Source organism: Prunus dulcis, chromosome 6, assembly GCF_902201215.1.
Source record: "Prunus dulcis chromosome 6, ALMONDv2, whole genome shotgun sequence".
Classification (NCBI taxonomy): Eukaryota; Viridiplantae; Streptophyta; class Magnoliopsida; order Rosales; family Rosaceae; genus Prunus; species Prunus dulcis.
In genome coordinates, this window is record NC_047655.1 from 17,701,218 (window position 1) to 17,717,435 (window position 16,218).

Below are 16,218 nucleotides of genomic sequence, written 5' to 3' on the forward strand. Positions count from 1 at the left end.
GAAGGGTTAGTCAAGTTGAGAAAAGGGAGAATTTGGGAGAAAATGAGGAATTTAGGTGAAGAATGTTAGGTTGATGGAATTTCAGATTTGGGAATCTGGAGGTTCAGATTTGAGAGAAAAGGGGAAATTTGATATAGGGATTTCAGATTTGGGATATCCCCACAACATTCAAACCATCCTTCTTCACCCAAGTATGAAATCCCCAAATCAAATTCCCCATTTTCTCCCAAATCCCTCATTTTCTCCCAAATCTGAAACTCCAGGTTCCCAAATATGAAATTCCCTCAACCTAACCTTCTTCTCCCAAATTCTCCATTTTCTCCTAAATTCCCCATTTTCTCAACCTGATTAACCCTTCCTCTCCCTTGAGATTGAAAAGAAGTGGGGGCCACATCAGCTAACAGAACTTCTCTCAAATATGATAGAATAGCTAACATGAGACACTTATTGAAAGTATAGGTGGTATATTGAGATATTTCAAAAAACATGTGGTAATCTGAGACTATTTTGAAAGCATAGGGGCATATCCATAAATAACCCTTAATTTATCTCCATTACGTAGTGTCATTTTGATGATATTGATATTGCAACTACATTATTGTTCACCCGTTTTGTTTTTACTCCTGTGATGAAAAGGCAAAGTTCCTCATAAGAGGCTTGTATCCCAAAAAAAAGTATGTGCAACTCAACATGAGCCCAAGTCCGTAGAATTTATAAAAATCAATAATAATAATAATAATAATAATAATAATATTTTAATAGTGCAGAAGTCAATCAATTAAAAATCTTCTGCATAAGTTTTGATAAATCTGAATCCATTACACATTTAAATAAAATCCTTAAACAAATATTGTCGAATGATAGATTGCTTGGTTTTAAGTTTTCATATAAAATAAAATCAATTTCTTTTGAAAATGACTATTTAGAAAAGAAAAAAACGCAATGCAATACCTCGTGGCTCTATTAAGAGGAGTATAATTTTCATTGAACGAACAAACACAATGTCTTGCCCTCATTAAATGTACACGAAGCTATAATAATTTAATGTTGTAGCTTTCAAAAAAAAATTTATTATAAATTTAACTTCATGTATAATATATATATATATAATTCCTTTTTATTGAGGAGTTCTTCAAATACTTTTACTTAAATTAAGTCTTCTGACTAGGCATCAGAAAAAAAAAAAATTTCAAACTACTTATAACCGAGCATATTACTTAAATTAGGTCTGCTGACTAGGTTGTCACTACTCATAGTCGGGGCAAGTAAACAACTCGGGCTTTCTACCTAGAGATTCTTTACTCTTCTGCATTCTTAAACCTCGGAGAGGTCGAACAGGGGGGCAGAAGTAGGCCTGGGCTGCTTTGTTTGGGCTTTTCGGCTTTTGTGGTGCCTCCCACTCTTAATTTATATATATATAACACAAAGTATGCGTATATAATTTTTTTTTTATATAAGAGCAGCTCCACTGATGGAGCCCAGCCCGAGGCAAGGGCAGAAAAAAAAAAAGAAAAAAGTCCCTCCAGCGTGCAGCCCAAGCCCGAGTTTGGTGTGGGACCCACCAACTCGGGCCAGCCCGAAGGCCAAACCAGCCCCAGGTCCAAAACTCGGTTGCTGACGTCAGCTAGCTACAGTATCGCTACAGTGCCCCCGCAGTGCTACAGTACCACTAAAAGTCCACGTGTCGCACTCTGAGCTCTCCGATCAGATTTTTTTCTCCAATCCAACGGCAGCCAATTTTTGTGCAATAAAAAAATGAAAAAAATTGAATTTTTTTTAAAAAAAATACCAAAAAAATACTCTTTTTTTTTTCTATAAATACCAAAAAATTTTCCGATTGAGATATGAATTTTATAATAAATATTGATATGTACGAACCCAAAAATATTATCCAAAAATATTATCTAAATTAATTATTTTTATTAAAACATTTGTGAAAAAAACAAAAAAATGAATAGTAATTGCCCTTAGCTAGGGCAACGGGTGGAGACACAATTTACTATTTGCAAGGGCAAGCACTATTTACGTAAATAGTGCTTGCCCTAGCTCCACCCTTGCCATGGCTAAAGGCAAATGGGTGGAGTTGCTCTAAAAAGATTAAAAACCCACCCCCAGTTCATCTTGAAATCATGGCCCCATTTCTGGGGTCGAACCCTTATACCCAAAGAAAAAATAAAAGTACTCCCATATTGAGAAAAATGAAATACTCTTAAAGAAAAACCGAATGTAGATCACTTGATCCCATGTGATCGATGCATCGGTTGCTGACTCCAGACCCCAAGAAGTGTGCATCTAAAATATATATTATATGTATTATGCACATGTTTTTCTTCATTTTCAGTGTGAAAGATGGCCACAATATAAGCAAAATGATATTGAGCAATGAATAGAACATGCAGTACAATTCCTCTATAATATATTTTGGAAAGCTTCGTCAACTTCGACTTCTTTGTCCATGGATCTGCTTCGGGAGATCATATATTAATTCTTTCGCATCCATCACTCTAGGTCATGCACATGCATGTATAAATGTAGTAGGTAGGTCTACAGTACTCAAAAGAGGAAGAAGAAAAATATCCAACTCTCTTCTTTAGGAATTGTGTAGTCAATACACTCTAGGGCATTTTTTTTAATTTATTTTTTTAAACAGAGATTAAGTTATAGATGTAATTTCCACAAAAGGTTCTTTGGAAACATATGAAAGTTCCACGGATACAGGACATTTAAGAAGTTAAAGGAAAAGAAAAAGGCCCAACAACAATTTGTTGAATGTGCCTCGTACTCATAAGGTCCATTTTTTTCCTTCTTCTCGTAACTTATTTTGCACTATTCTCCTTTCCATAGGCATTAGGTGGTTAGGCCTCTTTTGATTGGGAGTGAATCCATTGTCTTTAAATTGGTGTTCCCTTCCATGTCGCCTCTTTAATTTGCTGACAGATGTCAACTAGCATAACTGAGAGTTATAAATTTTTTATTTGAGAATTTTAAATATTAAAAATATTAAAAACAACCCAATATACGCGAGCATGAATTATGGATATGTTTACGATCACAAAAGTTTCTCTCCTATTTTGGTAATGTGAATGTGAATGGCAGAAAATGTGAAAAGAACCTGGGTCAGACTTTCTCCATTCTTTCGCATGCAATAGATATATAAGACAGGTTCTTATTTTATAATCTTAATTCATGCCCCAAATATTATAAAATGCTGGCAGAAAATGGATCTTACTCCTTGCAGTTAATGCCAAGCGGAGGAAAGGGCACACGAAATGGCCCGCAAGACGCCCTCTAATTTCAATGGCGGTGCATGTGACTGATCCAAGACCCTCACTATTATATGAATGCACTAAATCCCATTTGCTTTCACTTGTTTCTTCACATTTTACACTTCAGTTTCTTCGAGCATTTCCCTCCTCTCTTTGGACTTGGCTCAGCCAACACTTAATTGATTGCTGATTGTTTCTATTTAGCCATGGCCATCTCTAGGGTTTTGTTGTTGTTTGCTCTCTGTGTGCTTCCGGGGCTTGTCAGCGCACGCACATTGGGCAACCCCTTCCACATCCAGGGCCGCGTCTACTGCGACACTTGCCGTTGTGGTTTTGAGACCACTGCCACCACTTACATTCCCGGTACTCCTTGTAACGCCATAAGTTTTCTATTTATGCTGACTCGCATATCGCATTTTCTGATCACATAGCTAAACACATTATGTGACAGATGAGCCTACCTGTTATGTACGGACGGAACAAACGTATGATGATTTTTCTAAACATTTTTGTTTGAATTGTGTGTTATGCTGTGCTTGTTAATTAGGTGCAACTGTGAGAATTGAGTGTAAATACAGGAACACCTTGCAGCTTGCTTACAGTGTTGAGGGAGAGACCGACGCAACTGGAACATACAACATTTTGGTTGAAGATGACCATGAGGACCAAATCTGTGAGTCTGTTCTTGTTAGCAGCCCAGTAAATGACTGTAAATCAGCAGACCCGGGACGTAAACGTGCGAACGTGGTGGTCACCCGTTACAACGGCGTCGTTAAGGACAAGCATTACGCAAATAACATGGGATTCTTCAAGGATCAGCCGTTGGCTGGGTGTGAAGAACTGCTAAAGCAATACTTGAACTATGATCAGCCAGAATAGAGGAGGAGGAGCTATATACAGCCTTGTTAGTTCATGTGGGCTATCTTAGATTTGAGCTATAATGCTGTTGGTTATATAAACCTATCATTGATCTCAATGATATGGTGTTGGTTCTCCGTCTGTCTTTAATTTGTTTAGTTTGTGGACGTTAATGTTTTAATCTTAATGTTCTGTTTCACTATATATGTATGTATTTTGGTCACTCAATTGTGGCTTTCAATATAGATGAACTTCTCTCCTTCTGCTAAATAATCATGATCAGTAACAAAAGAAAAAAACTATACACTAGAAAAGAAGAAACCTTTCATCTCCTTTTTTTTTCTTTTTTTTCAAAAATAAAACATCAATGTCTTTCTTCTTTTTTTGGCAACAAAATCAATAGTATCTTTAAAAAATATGAGGTTTATATTGTGGGAGCAAATAAATCCGACATCCAATCAGAAGGCGCCACTTGGAAAAGAAGCTAATCCTAGAAATATATTATTTAAACTAATAAATCAAGTTTAATAATATATTTAGAGTGCTGCTAAACGAACCCTAAAATTAACTGAGTACACCTATCAAACTATTTATTGAATTACTAATTTATTCTATTATAAAATGACCAAAAAAGATATATTGAATTGTGAAACAAATATAATTTTAATAAGTACTCTACTCACCATATTCAACCCTAATCAAATAGCAATTGAACACTGGCAAAGGCACAAGGAGATGTCATTGAATGTTTGGGGTCCTGCATTAAACTTGAATTGATTCTTGTGTTGAATTATTGTCTTGCCTTGAAACTTGTAAGATGCTATTTCTTTGTTCTATTTATATGCTACTTGAATTATTGTCTTGCCTCCGTGATTCCTTATTGTAGATAATGATTTACAACATACTGAAAATAAAAAAGGATACTGGTGTTGTTGTATAAGAAAGAGAAGATGATTTTCTAGAGACGTGGTTGTGGTTGCAACTGAGGTGATGTATTTTGTTTGGTTCAGTTAATTCAACAGGCAGAACTACCTAGTGGGCTACAATGGGTTGTAGCCCACGTAGCTTTTTGGAAAAGAAAATTTTAAACTTATATAGCCCATTAGCTGAGGCTATCGTCTTATGACTTCTTTGCAGTTTCTTACGTAAAGAATTATATCCTAGTTTCCTAATTGGTCCCACATAATTAAGTATCCTTGATTATAATAAACTATGTTAAAATAAAAAATATACATGCGAAACTTAGCCTAGTAGCAGTCTCAAAAAAAATACATGTCTCCTTTTGTATTCTTTGTTATGAAAGTCTCATTGGTAAAATTTGTATCCCTAACTCTCCAATTTTAATATTTTCATTGATTTGTCTCCATAAGAGAAAGATTTGTCTCAATGAAATTCACCTTTTTACGAATAAGATGAAACGAAAATGTCACAAAATATCATTTAATAGATAGGTTGATTCGCAACAAGATGGATTCATATGACAATAACAAAAATATTTCAATTCTCTAAAGGATGTCAGTGGAACATCCCACATCGACCAATGGAGAGGAGGTGATGTGCCTTATATGTACATGCCCACCTTCATCTAGCACGAGGCCTTTTGGGAGCTCACTGGCTTCGGAGACATGGGAACTCCGAAGTTAAGCGAGTTAGGGCTAGAGCAATCACAGGATAGGTGACCCACTGGGAAGTTGCTCGTGATTTCCAAAAAACAACACCGTGATAGCAGAGAGGGGGCCCAAAGGGAACAATATCGTGCTACGGCGGAGCCGATCCCGGGATGTGACAATTTGGTATCAGAGCCACTCTGCCGTGTGGTGCGAGTGTGCCGACGAGGACGTCAGGCCCCTAAGGGGGGTGGATTGTAATATTCCACATCAACCAATAGAGAGGGGGTGATGTGCCTTATATGTATATGCCCACCTCCATCTAGCACGAGGCCTTTTAGGAGTTCACTGGCTTCGAAGTTATGGGAACTCTGAAGTTAAGCGAGTTAGGGCTAGACCAATTCTAGGATGGGTGACCCACTGGGAAGTTGCTCGTGATGAGTTCCTAGAAACAAAACCGTGAAGGCAGAGAGGGGCCCCAAAGCAGACAATATTGTGCTACGACGATCTCGATCTCGAGATGTGACAGTCAGGGCACAACTTTAATAGGTACACTTTCAATTATGTTGTTAAATATAAATTCATTTTGATGATTTGTATTTTTTTTTTAATTGCATCTAATATGTATTTGTTTTAAGTTAAATCTTATTGGGAATTAGTCAATGTAGCTATGAATTGCATGGTTTATTTGATTTAATGTATACTTTTGTTTTAGCCAAAAAATGTAGCTAGCTCAACCGTAGAAAAATTCATGGTTTTGCCCTGTGATTTTTGTGCAGGTAAGACTTGCGTTTGAGGTATACAAGCTATTAGCTAAGTGAAACACGTTGGCGTTTAGTTTCTTTCACTTTGTGGTTGCTGGAGGAGCCGACTATTGGTGGGATATGTTTCTCTTTTTTTCTTTCCAAAGACTTTCATTTTTTTTTCTTTACTTTGTGTGCTAGTGTATTAGAGTGTATTAAGGGTATTTTTGGTAGTTACACAGGATGTACTTAGTTAATATTACATTTTGATTAAAATATTATCGTGTACTTAGATCATAGAGTATACTCAATTAATTTTAAGATTCGTTTAGCAGCACTATAAATTTAATAGAGACGTTACCTATTTAAGTTGATGGAAAAAAATTCTATAAATTCCCTCAATCAAATTATTCAAGAAATGAATAATTCTCTTTAAGGAGGATTATTCCCTCCTGAAATGGAAAAGAAGAGGCTATAAAGATGGAAGGCTATTTAAACAAGAGGAGAAGACAAAGGGTCACACACACACACACACTTAAACAAGAGGAGAAGACAAAGGGTCACAGTCACACACACACACACACACACACACACACACACACACACACACACACACACACACACACACACACACTCTCTCTCTCTCTCTCTCTCTCTCTCTCTCTCTCTCTCTCTCTCCCTAGGCGAATTCCCTTCTCCCTCTCACACTTGTGGTTGACCAGCCCAAACTATCACCATCTCTTACCTACTCAGCTCCCACGCCACACATCTTTCCCGTAGAGAATTATCTCTGTCCTTTCATTATTATTTGCATCTTCTAAGACCATTTTACTGACTTAGACATCGGAAAGCCCTTGGCCACCACCACTCCGATGATTCTTCGTTGACCGCCATTTGTCTTGTAGGAATCTGGCAAGAGAACGGTCGAGAGAAAAGATTCATACGCAAATATTCTCCCATGAGAAATTTGCACAAACATTTTGGTGCTTTCATTTAGAGCCTTGAAATATACTCAAAGCGAAGCTCACACAAATTTCAATAAGGAAATTTGTTTCCTTTCCATTTATCAAATCCATTCGAAGCATTCGAAATAACCATGGTAAAAAGTATCACCATGAGGAGCAAGACGATGGCCACAAATTCCACCGCGTCACCAAGTCCCAACGGTACACCAAGACTAGCAATTCCCATGCTGCCGCCGCCCCCACGCTTGGACCGGTCATGGAGCAGGTGTCATCACACCCACCTTTGTCGCTGCAACCCCTAAACGTTGCACCTATTCGTGCTCCGGAGGCACTTTAGGTTATCATTAACTTGGCTCCACACAATTCTCTCATGCCTGCCCAAACATCCAAGCAGATCTCAATCGCAAGGTTGACGAGCTGACTAGGATAATTGAGGACCAAAGCAATTTGGTTGATTGGCTACTCATGCATATTGATTGGCTACTCCAAGGAGAAAATAAATTCAACTCTCAAAGGAAGCCCAACTACAATTAGGAATTAAAAAGCTCAGTGAGTATTTCACATCTCCTACATGCCTCATGTGTGACATGCAGAAGCTGGGGAGCATTTGTAGAAGTAAATAAATCCAACGAACACTCAGGAGGCACCACGTGAAAAATAAGCAAACCCTAAGAATATAGTATTTAAATCAATATTCTAATTTAATAATATATTCAATATGGGGATTACCTATTTAGATTGAGGGAATAAATTCCATAAATTCCCTTAATCTATTTATTTCCTTCCATAACTTCCCTCAACTCAATTAATTAGGAGAGGAATAATTCTTAATTATTCTTTCCTTAATTGGAAAAAGGAATGTTACAAGAAAGGAAAAGATATTTAAGCTAAAGTTGGAAGACAAAGAATGTAACTTTGGAAAACCCGAAAACCCTAGAGATTACACACACACACACACACACACACACACACACACACACACACACACACACACACACACACTCTCACTCTCACTCTCTCTCTCTCTCTCTCTCTCTCTCTCTCTCTCTCTCTCTCTCTCTCTCTCTCTAGTCAAATTCCCCTTTCCCTCTCACACTTACCTCTCTCCCCTGCTTGGCTCACATGCTACCCATCTCTTCCATAGAGAAAACATCTCCATACCTTTCAGAAATACCCCGTGATATTATTGACTTGGCATCGGAGGGCCCTTAGCCACCACCACACCGGTGTTTTTCTGATTGTTTTCTTGATCTTGCAGGGAATCTAAGGAGGGACGAACGAGAAAGAACATTCATCCGCGAATATTCTCCGGTGAGAAATTTGCACAAACATATATAACAAAGATTACAAAGCACACCCCACAACTACCAGAAAAACTTGTGTGAAACAGTGATAGCATTGTTTTGCTATCTCCAGCTAATCACATGCTACCACATGGAAAAATTATCACACATGACATGTCATGATTGACCGGGGATAGCAAAACCGTTTCACACAAGTGTTTCTACACAAGTATATCATAAAATATTTTTATCACAAATGGTACCTGGACTTTTCTCAAGTTCTCACTTAAGTTCTCAAACTTTCTAATCAATCAATTTGGTCTTTAATATTTTGATTCACACATCAGTTTGGTCCCTTTCATCGCATCTTGTCAAAATCTTCATTAAAATTGGTCTCTTACCAACTTTAAAGGGATATTTTCTTCAAAATACAACCTATCCACCTATGGTAGCTCACACATTTTGCTCAACAATGCTATCTTCTCTCTACATAGACTCCAAATGTAAAACCCTAATTGGAGAGAATATGACCTTATTGAGCAAAAATTTGAGTTTTAAGACTAAAACGAGCCATATTTAGTTGAAATGCGTACATTTTTTAACCAAAAAAAAAAATTGATGTGTACAGCTTAATTTGATTTGAGAGTTTGTGGACTAAAAAAGTACTTTTAGGGTATGTTTGGTAGGCTGGACTAGCCAGGACAAGTTTAAATAACACTTTGAAACCAGTGTTTGGTGAAAGAGGGACTAAAATAAATGGGATTGTATAGTCTGTTGGTTAAAAAAGCACCTGACTCGCTCGTTCAATATTGCGAGGATGAAATGCAATTGGCAAAATAGAGAGCGTGCTATTTTGAACTCACGAGTCCAACCAACACAGCCTTCACTCTCTCATTCTTTTCCTCTCGAACGACTAGAAGACCTCCATGGCAGTGACTAGCTCGTCGAACTCGACGGTGGTTCCATTTCCGTTGGCAAGAGGACTTGGAGCTAGTAGCTGGTGGACTTGACGCCAAGAGACCGGAGCAAGTCAGCGAGCTCGAGCTGGGTGAGGCTGCCATCAGAGTCCATGTCGAATCGCATGAAGATGTTTTTCAGCTGCTCTGATTGGAGCCGTGTAGCCATCGTTTTGGTAATGGCCAAAGAAGAAGAAAGGGATCAGAACGGCCAAAGAAGAAGAAAGGGATGAGATAAGATCCCAATTGTGTTATAGGCACTTGGGCCTTTTAAAAAAATAATAATAATTAATTTTGTGCTGTGGTAATTGGTTTGTAAAAAGTTATGGTGTGGGGCTAATTGGCTTCTTTTTTTTTGTTTTTCCCTTTGAAAATTTGGAAAGAAAGACAGATAGCCAGGAAGAAGATGGGAAAGGCAGAGGTATAGGAAGAGAATATAATTTTTTTTATAAATAAATTTATAAATTATAAATTATTTTTTTCACACATCAGCCCCAATTAAATATTTTTAATTAAATATAAATATTTTTCAAGTCAAAATTCTTAATTAAATTTAAATATTATAATAATGAATTTTTAGTCAGACACAGCACTAAATATAGGTCTTCATTATTTTTACAATCCAGCTTCTTAGTCCAACGCAGCACCAAATATAGGTCAGTACTTAATCCAGCTTAGTTCAATCCGAGCTAATCTAAGACAGTCCCACAATTTAATCCAGTCCATGACAGTCTACCGTACCAAACGACTCATTAAAAAGTTCAGGGCGCTGGTGATAAAAACCTTAATGTTAAAATCAAATTAAAAGGAGGATACGACGTCGTTAGGCTAGGGGGTTGGTGAAAAGTTTTTGCCGTGGGGAAAACTGAAAAGGAACTCCGCCATCTCTTTCTTGGTTCTGCGTTCCCCCGCGAATTTGGAAAAAGCGCCATCTCTGCCCGTCTTTGTCGCTTCCTTCCTTCCTCGCTTCAATCTTCACAAGGCGTTGATCCCTCCAAAGCTTTTAGATCAAGATCACTCTCAAATCCCCCACAAACCCATCTGATATCCATGTAAGTTTTGCTCGTTCTTTATTTTTGAATTGCTTGGGTGTTTCAAGCATGATCCTTTATTTTATTTTACATTAACATGTAGTTGGAATTCAATTTTGTTCCTTGCTTCGATCTGGCTCTGTTTTTCAGTTAAGTTGGCTGTGTCTTGTGTAGTTAATTCTAACTTTCCAGCTTTTATTGCCATGAATAGGAAAGAAAAAAAACCTGCATTATGTGTTTTCAGTGAAGTAAGCTTTGTGGAAATTTATAAAATGACCCAATTGAATGATGATTATAAGGTTGATGATGGAATTACGTCCCAGGTATTAGTCATTAATAGATAGCTCTGTAGAATGAAAATGTTTGGTCAATATGGTTTGCGAGGTCATTTAACTTTTGCTTTGATTGTATTTTTTTTTTTTTTTTTGGACATTATCAGAATGGTTGCGAATGCTTTCCGCCATCCTGTTGGGGTAATTCAGCTCCATGGTTCTGTTGGTGACACTGGTTCTATGAGCAAATGTAGGCAGATGTCTTTCAGATTTATCTCCAAAAATTTTGCGGTTGATGTGGGTTTGCTTAGAAAAGAACAATGTGGTTCTAGACAGTGTAAACTGCAAGTAATTCGTGCATCTTCTTCTCAAACTTCAACAACTGATCCAATTTTATCTACCTCGAAAGGTATTACCAACAATTCTCACAAGACAGCAAGTGTGTTTGCTAATTGTTGACTCTATATTCTCCCTTTTGTAGCTGAAAGTGCTTTAATACTAATTCGTCATGGCGAATCTTTGTGGAATGAGAAGAACTTGTTCACCGGTTGTGTTGATGTGCCTTTAACCAAGAGAGGTGTAGATGAGGCAATAGAAGCCGGTAAGAGAATTAGCAACATCCCTATAGATATGATTTTCACATCTTCGCTGATTCGTGCACAGATGACAGCTATGCTTGCCATGACCCAACACCGCCGAAAGAAGGTATCTTTGCTCAAATACTGAGATTTTCATTGTACAAATTTGACTTTAGAGATACTGAAACTTTAATATCAAAGATAGTACTCGTTTAAGTAGATAATTGATTCACTATTCAACACATGTGGAGCGCGTTAAGCATCAAGATATGAGTGTATACTAAATCATATTTGTGGAAAGATTTGAATTTGGGACCTAGCCGTACGGTGCCGCCTAACCCAAAGAAAAGGGTCATTGCTCCTCTAATTTAATTATAGAGATAGCGTTAATTATTGATGTTTCCATCCCATTGGTAGTGTTTAGGCATAGAACATAGTCAACAGTTGTTTTTGAGAATGGAAAGTATAGCTAAAGGTTTTCAGCAAGATCTTGTAAATATTGAATTTCACTAATTACATGTGGTGTCCAATTTATATAAAGTCATATGCAAACCCTTTGAGACTTTTGGTCAATGCCATTGGAGATATCTGCCTAAATGTTTTTTTTTTTTTTTTTGGACTTTTTAGAATCCTCTGCTGCCTACATGGTGTAGATAATTAAAAAAACCACTGAATGCTCATTCTTGAAAATGGTAATTCTGGCCCATCTGGTCGCTTATCTCTTTGATCTATACTCTTTATAGTTTTAACTGCGAAACCACTACTTGCCAGGGGCAGTTCCAAAGTCTTGCTTACTATGTTTCTGGTCGAACAGGTGGGGTGTACTTCTGATTTTAATGTTAACTGCTACCCAATAATGTAAACAGTGTAACGTGACAGACTTGAAAGAGAGAGGTTAAACAAGCTGACTTGGACCTAACCATTTAATATCAAGAATTTTAACAGTATGCTAACTTAGTTGAATTAGACTGCTTATTTCCTAGAGAAATAGATATAAACTGTTATGGAGATCAAATTTACATAAAGGGAAGTTATGTATGTTATGCTTTTCAGGTACCAATCATTACGCATAACGAGAGTAGACAGGCGAAAACATGGAGTCAAATTTACAGTGGAGATACTAAGAAGCAATCGATTCCAGTTGTAACTGCTTGGCAATTGAACGAAAGAATGTACTTTTCTATGTGCTTTATTCTTTTACCTGCACATCATTTTACATTGAACAAAATTTGAGTAGATAGCATTACTAGCTATTGTCTTCTATAGGTATGGTGAATTACAGGGTCTTAATAAGCTAGAGACAGCTGAAAGATATGGAAAGGAGCAAGTGCATGAGTGGCGTCGGAGTTATGATATTCCTCCCCCAAGCGGTGAGAGCTTGGAAATGTGTTCACAAAGAGCTGTAGCCTACTTTAAAGAACATGTAAGCAGATCAGTTCTTCTATTATCTGATATTCACATGGAATTCCCATTAGAAGCTGAGTGTGTGTTACTATGTTCTTGACTCTTCTTAATGTGTAAGAACCTGACAAGTAGAAATTGCATCGTAGATTGAACCAAAACTACAATCTGGAAAGAACGTGCTGGTTGCTGCCCATGGGAATTCGTTAAGGTCTATAATCATGTATCTTGAGAGATTAACTTCCCAAGAGGTAATGAGCATACTTTTAAAATTTCTCACCAGCCATGCAGTACTTTATATCAGTGGAAAATAATTCTCAGTACTTCATGTCAAACAGGTTATTAGCTTAGAGTTATCAACCGGTGTACCACTGCTTTATATTCATAAGGAGGAAAAGTTTATGAGGAGGGGAAGTCCAGTTGGACCTACAGAACCTGGTGTTTATGCTCATACTAAGGTATTGACTCTCTGCTCATCTAAGTTGTTGACATCCTCAAACATGCAGTCAATTGTCTGTAACCTTACCTTATACGATCACTCAAAATCTGCATGTTAGCCCTTGAACACTAGTCTCATTTAAAATTTCAAACTTCTTTAGACAACTTGATCTTAAAACTTAATTGAAAATTCACACATTTTGCAAACAAGAGTGTCTCATCTGAGAGAGACCATTAGAGAATCACGTGGAATGAAAGAAGTCGAGTAAGTTCTTGGAGGAGGCCACCTTTTTAAGGAGTAATGCTCTTAGTTGTTTCATAACCAACGTGGGAATGCTGGAACTTTGGCTAGCTTGGAACCTGAGTACCACATCAAAAATTGATAAAGCTTAGCGCTGTAGTCTATCTATGTCCATCTGCTCCTCCCAGAGGTGGCAGCGTATAATAGCTCATGGCACTTGCCCCGAGCTGGCCCATCAGCCTGGGTGAGCTTAACTCCATAGAACTTAGGGTGGGGTCAGATATTTAATCAAGCCCATTAGTACGGCTCAGCTTGTGGCACCCTTTGGGCTTGAGAACTATGTAAGTGCACTAATTTGACTGTCAAATGCTCAGACCAGTTTCCTGGTCATGCCAAGACTGATGACATTAGCTCGAGGATGAATAGTACACGTATATTATTTTCTGTTTCACCAGTTTTCTAGACATTGGTGTATTTCTTGAGTCCTCAATTTCCAAGTTGTTTTTTTTTTTTTTTTTTTTTGCCTGAATTTGGCAGATATTGATTTGTTGGGCTAAAATTAACTTACCCAATGCAAGCTATTTTGTTGTTGCTTAATCCTATTAGTCCAATGATTCTCTTTTTCTAGTCACCCTTTCCAGATATTTCATTAACTACTTTCTACACTTTTTTCAAGCAGAGTTTAGCTCTCTACAGGCAAGAATTGGATAAAAAGTCGCATTGAACTATATAAAAGCAGGTAACCTCCTTGACGGAACATCTGTGCTGAAACATTTTTACTTGTTGAAAGACCTGATCTTAACAAATTGAGTGCTTAGTGTTTTGGTACAGTTATGTCCTATACACAGTATAACTATGTTTAACGTTGGATGTCAACCTTCAACTGGACATGGATTGATTGTGTAGTTCAATGTTCACGTGATGCTTGTTTTCTCAGGGGACAACCTATTTTTACTTGGGGGCTTTTTCTGTTTATGAAACAATTGAAGGACATATGCCTGGAATTCTGCAGCATATGAATACAGCTCTGTGCCGTACAAATTTTTGTTTTTCAATTTGCATATCAGAAGTCACTAATTAAAGCAAGGCATTGAATTTCTGTAGTTTCAGTACATTCCTGACGTCAAAAGATATTGGAAAAACAAGAAAAGTCACATCATACTTAACAATGTTGAAACTTTTATTGTATGTTAGAGTGTGGGCATGTTGAAGGATTACAAAGGGCACGGCCATGATTTTGCTGCTATTTCTGAAACTTTAGTTAGATAGTTAGGCGATGGTTGACAATTGAGACAGATGTATTCGAACCGCCTCTTTTGTTTGATTTCCAAAAGTCAGAAAGGGGCTACTTTCTCTTCTTTTTTTTCCAGTTCTAATACCAAAACAAAATGGCAACTGCCTTTTAATGTAGCTGCAATGTTGAAGTACTAATTTTGGAAGTACTTTTTAGATGCTACTTTCTCGACCGAAAAATTGAAGCATCAATTGAGTCTCAAATTGATTGCTAGAATACCATTGAAAAATATTATGAGTTTACAACTTAACTCTTATGTTGCATGGCCTACTTACATATGGCTTTGTTTTAGGGATGAGTGTTTTCGAGAAGGTATGTATGTTATGTGGTCATACTTGTAATAGAATCATTGATCGTTCTTGACTAGACAAAATCGTTTGACAAGAAAATCCATTATTTATGTCTAATTGTGTTTCGTACTTTGGTTTCTTGTCTTTTCAGTATCTAAAATAAATAAACACTATCATGTCAGATCTCTATAAAATCCATTATTTGAAAGCTGTTATATGGATGAGCTCTTTCAATCTGAAGGGGACAGATTGACCTTGAATTCTAACTGCATTTAGGTCTACAAAAGTGGGTGGATTAAGTGCAGGCCGTGTTGACAAAAAGACTTGTCATATGAATAAGACGAAGCCAAAGCTTAAAGCTTAATTAGTGCATGCATTTGTCTTAAGAAGTTTGGAATTGACCGTAATGTGCACCTCAATTTCGAGCTATAGTTCCTCTCGGCCACGTTTGGTGCCACACATTTATGTGGATAATACGGAGGCTGACCTTCAAAATTTGTCTAAGTTGAAGGTAGAATATGGATTAGTCATGACGAAAACTTATTCCAATCCCCACAAAAATGGTATGAAATCAGCATCTTATAATTTATTCCTTCTTATCCCTACAAGTGAAAAATCCTTATGCTCTACATACTTCAATTTACTTTGAATCTTGTGAGTTTCCATTCCAATCCAATTTTATGCACCAAATATGGCCATCGTGTATAACTAATTAGTAAATCGATCTACTGATGTTTGGAGGGAAGAACTCGTCTTTAATTCGAATTGGAATGATGTTTCTTAAATCTTACACATGTAACCAACTTGTATGTTTCTCGAAGTTATCTTTAATTATACATACGAAGTGGAGTATGCGCAGATCTAACATAGGTTAGAAACCAAATGGAGTGTCTATTAGATAGTAGTAACGTGCGGACATTTGCATAGGAGAAATTCTATATATATAAAATGATTGAGAACTTCATTTTAATTGTTCACATAAAAAGTATAGAATA

The 16,218-nt window shown here is 37.1% G+C and overlaps 2 protein-coding genes across 3 annotated transcripts; both read left to right on the forward strand.

The window, feature by feature from the left end:
* Positions 1-3,472: 3,472 nt before the first annotated feature.
* LOC117633233 (protein DOWNSTREAM OF FLC-like) lies at positions 3,473-4,145 on the forward strand. Its single transcript, XM_034366953.1, has 2 exons — positions 3,473-3,629; positions 3,814-4,145. Exons 1-2 carry the CDS (start codon positions 3,473-3,475, stop codon positions 4,143-4,145), a joined length of 489 nt encoding a protein of 162 aa, XP_034222844.1.
* Positions 4,146-10,458: 6,313 nt separating this feature from the next.
* LOC117631170 (2,3-bisphosphoglycerate-dependent phosphoglycerate mutase-like) lies at positions 10,459-14,700 on the forward strand. Of its 2 annotated transcripts, XM_034364168.1 has the most exons (9): positions 10,459-10,730; positions 11,149-11,390; positions 11,463-11,686; positions 12,613-12,731; positions 12,826-12,982; positions 13,110-13,211; positions 13,299-13,418; positions 14,319-14,378; positions 14,577-14,700. In XM_034364168.1, the coding sequence occupies exons 2-8, from the start codon at positions 11,150-11,152 to the stop codon at positions 14,361-14,363; spliced, it is 1,008 nt and encodes a 335-aa protein (XP_034220059.1). In that variant the 5' UTR covers positions 10,459-10,730; position 11,149; the 3' UTR covers positions 14,364-14,378; positions 14,577-14,700. The 2 variants fall into 2 exon arrangements, with proteins under 2 accessions (XP_034220059.1, XP_034220058.1); XM_034364167.1 differs by having other exon boundaries at positions 10,507-10,730; positions 14,319-14,700.
* The last annotated feature ends 1,518 nt before the right edge of the window (positions 14,701-16,218 follow it).

Coding starts and splice junctions, on each gene's coding strand:
- LOC117631170 (XM_034364168.1), top strand. CDS start 11,150: ATGGTTGCGAATGCTTTCCGCCATCCTGTTGGGGTAATTCAGCTCCAT. Junction 12,732..12,825: donor TGGCAATTGAACGAAAGAAT/GTACTTTTCTAT, acceptor TGTCTTCTATAG/GTATGGTGAATTACAGGGTC. Junction 12,983..13,109: donor TAGCCTACTTTAAAGAACAT/GTAAGCAGATCA, acceptor ATTGCATCGTAG/ATTGAACCAAAACTACAATC.
- LOC117633233 (XM_034366953.1), top strand. CDS start 3,473: ATGGCCATCTCTAGGGTTTTGTTGTTGTTTGCTCTCTGTGTGCTTCCG. Junction 3,630..3,813: donor TGCCACCACTTACATTCCCG/GTACTCCTTGTA, acceptor CTTGTTAATTAG/GTGCAACTGTGAGAATTGAG.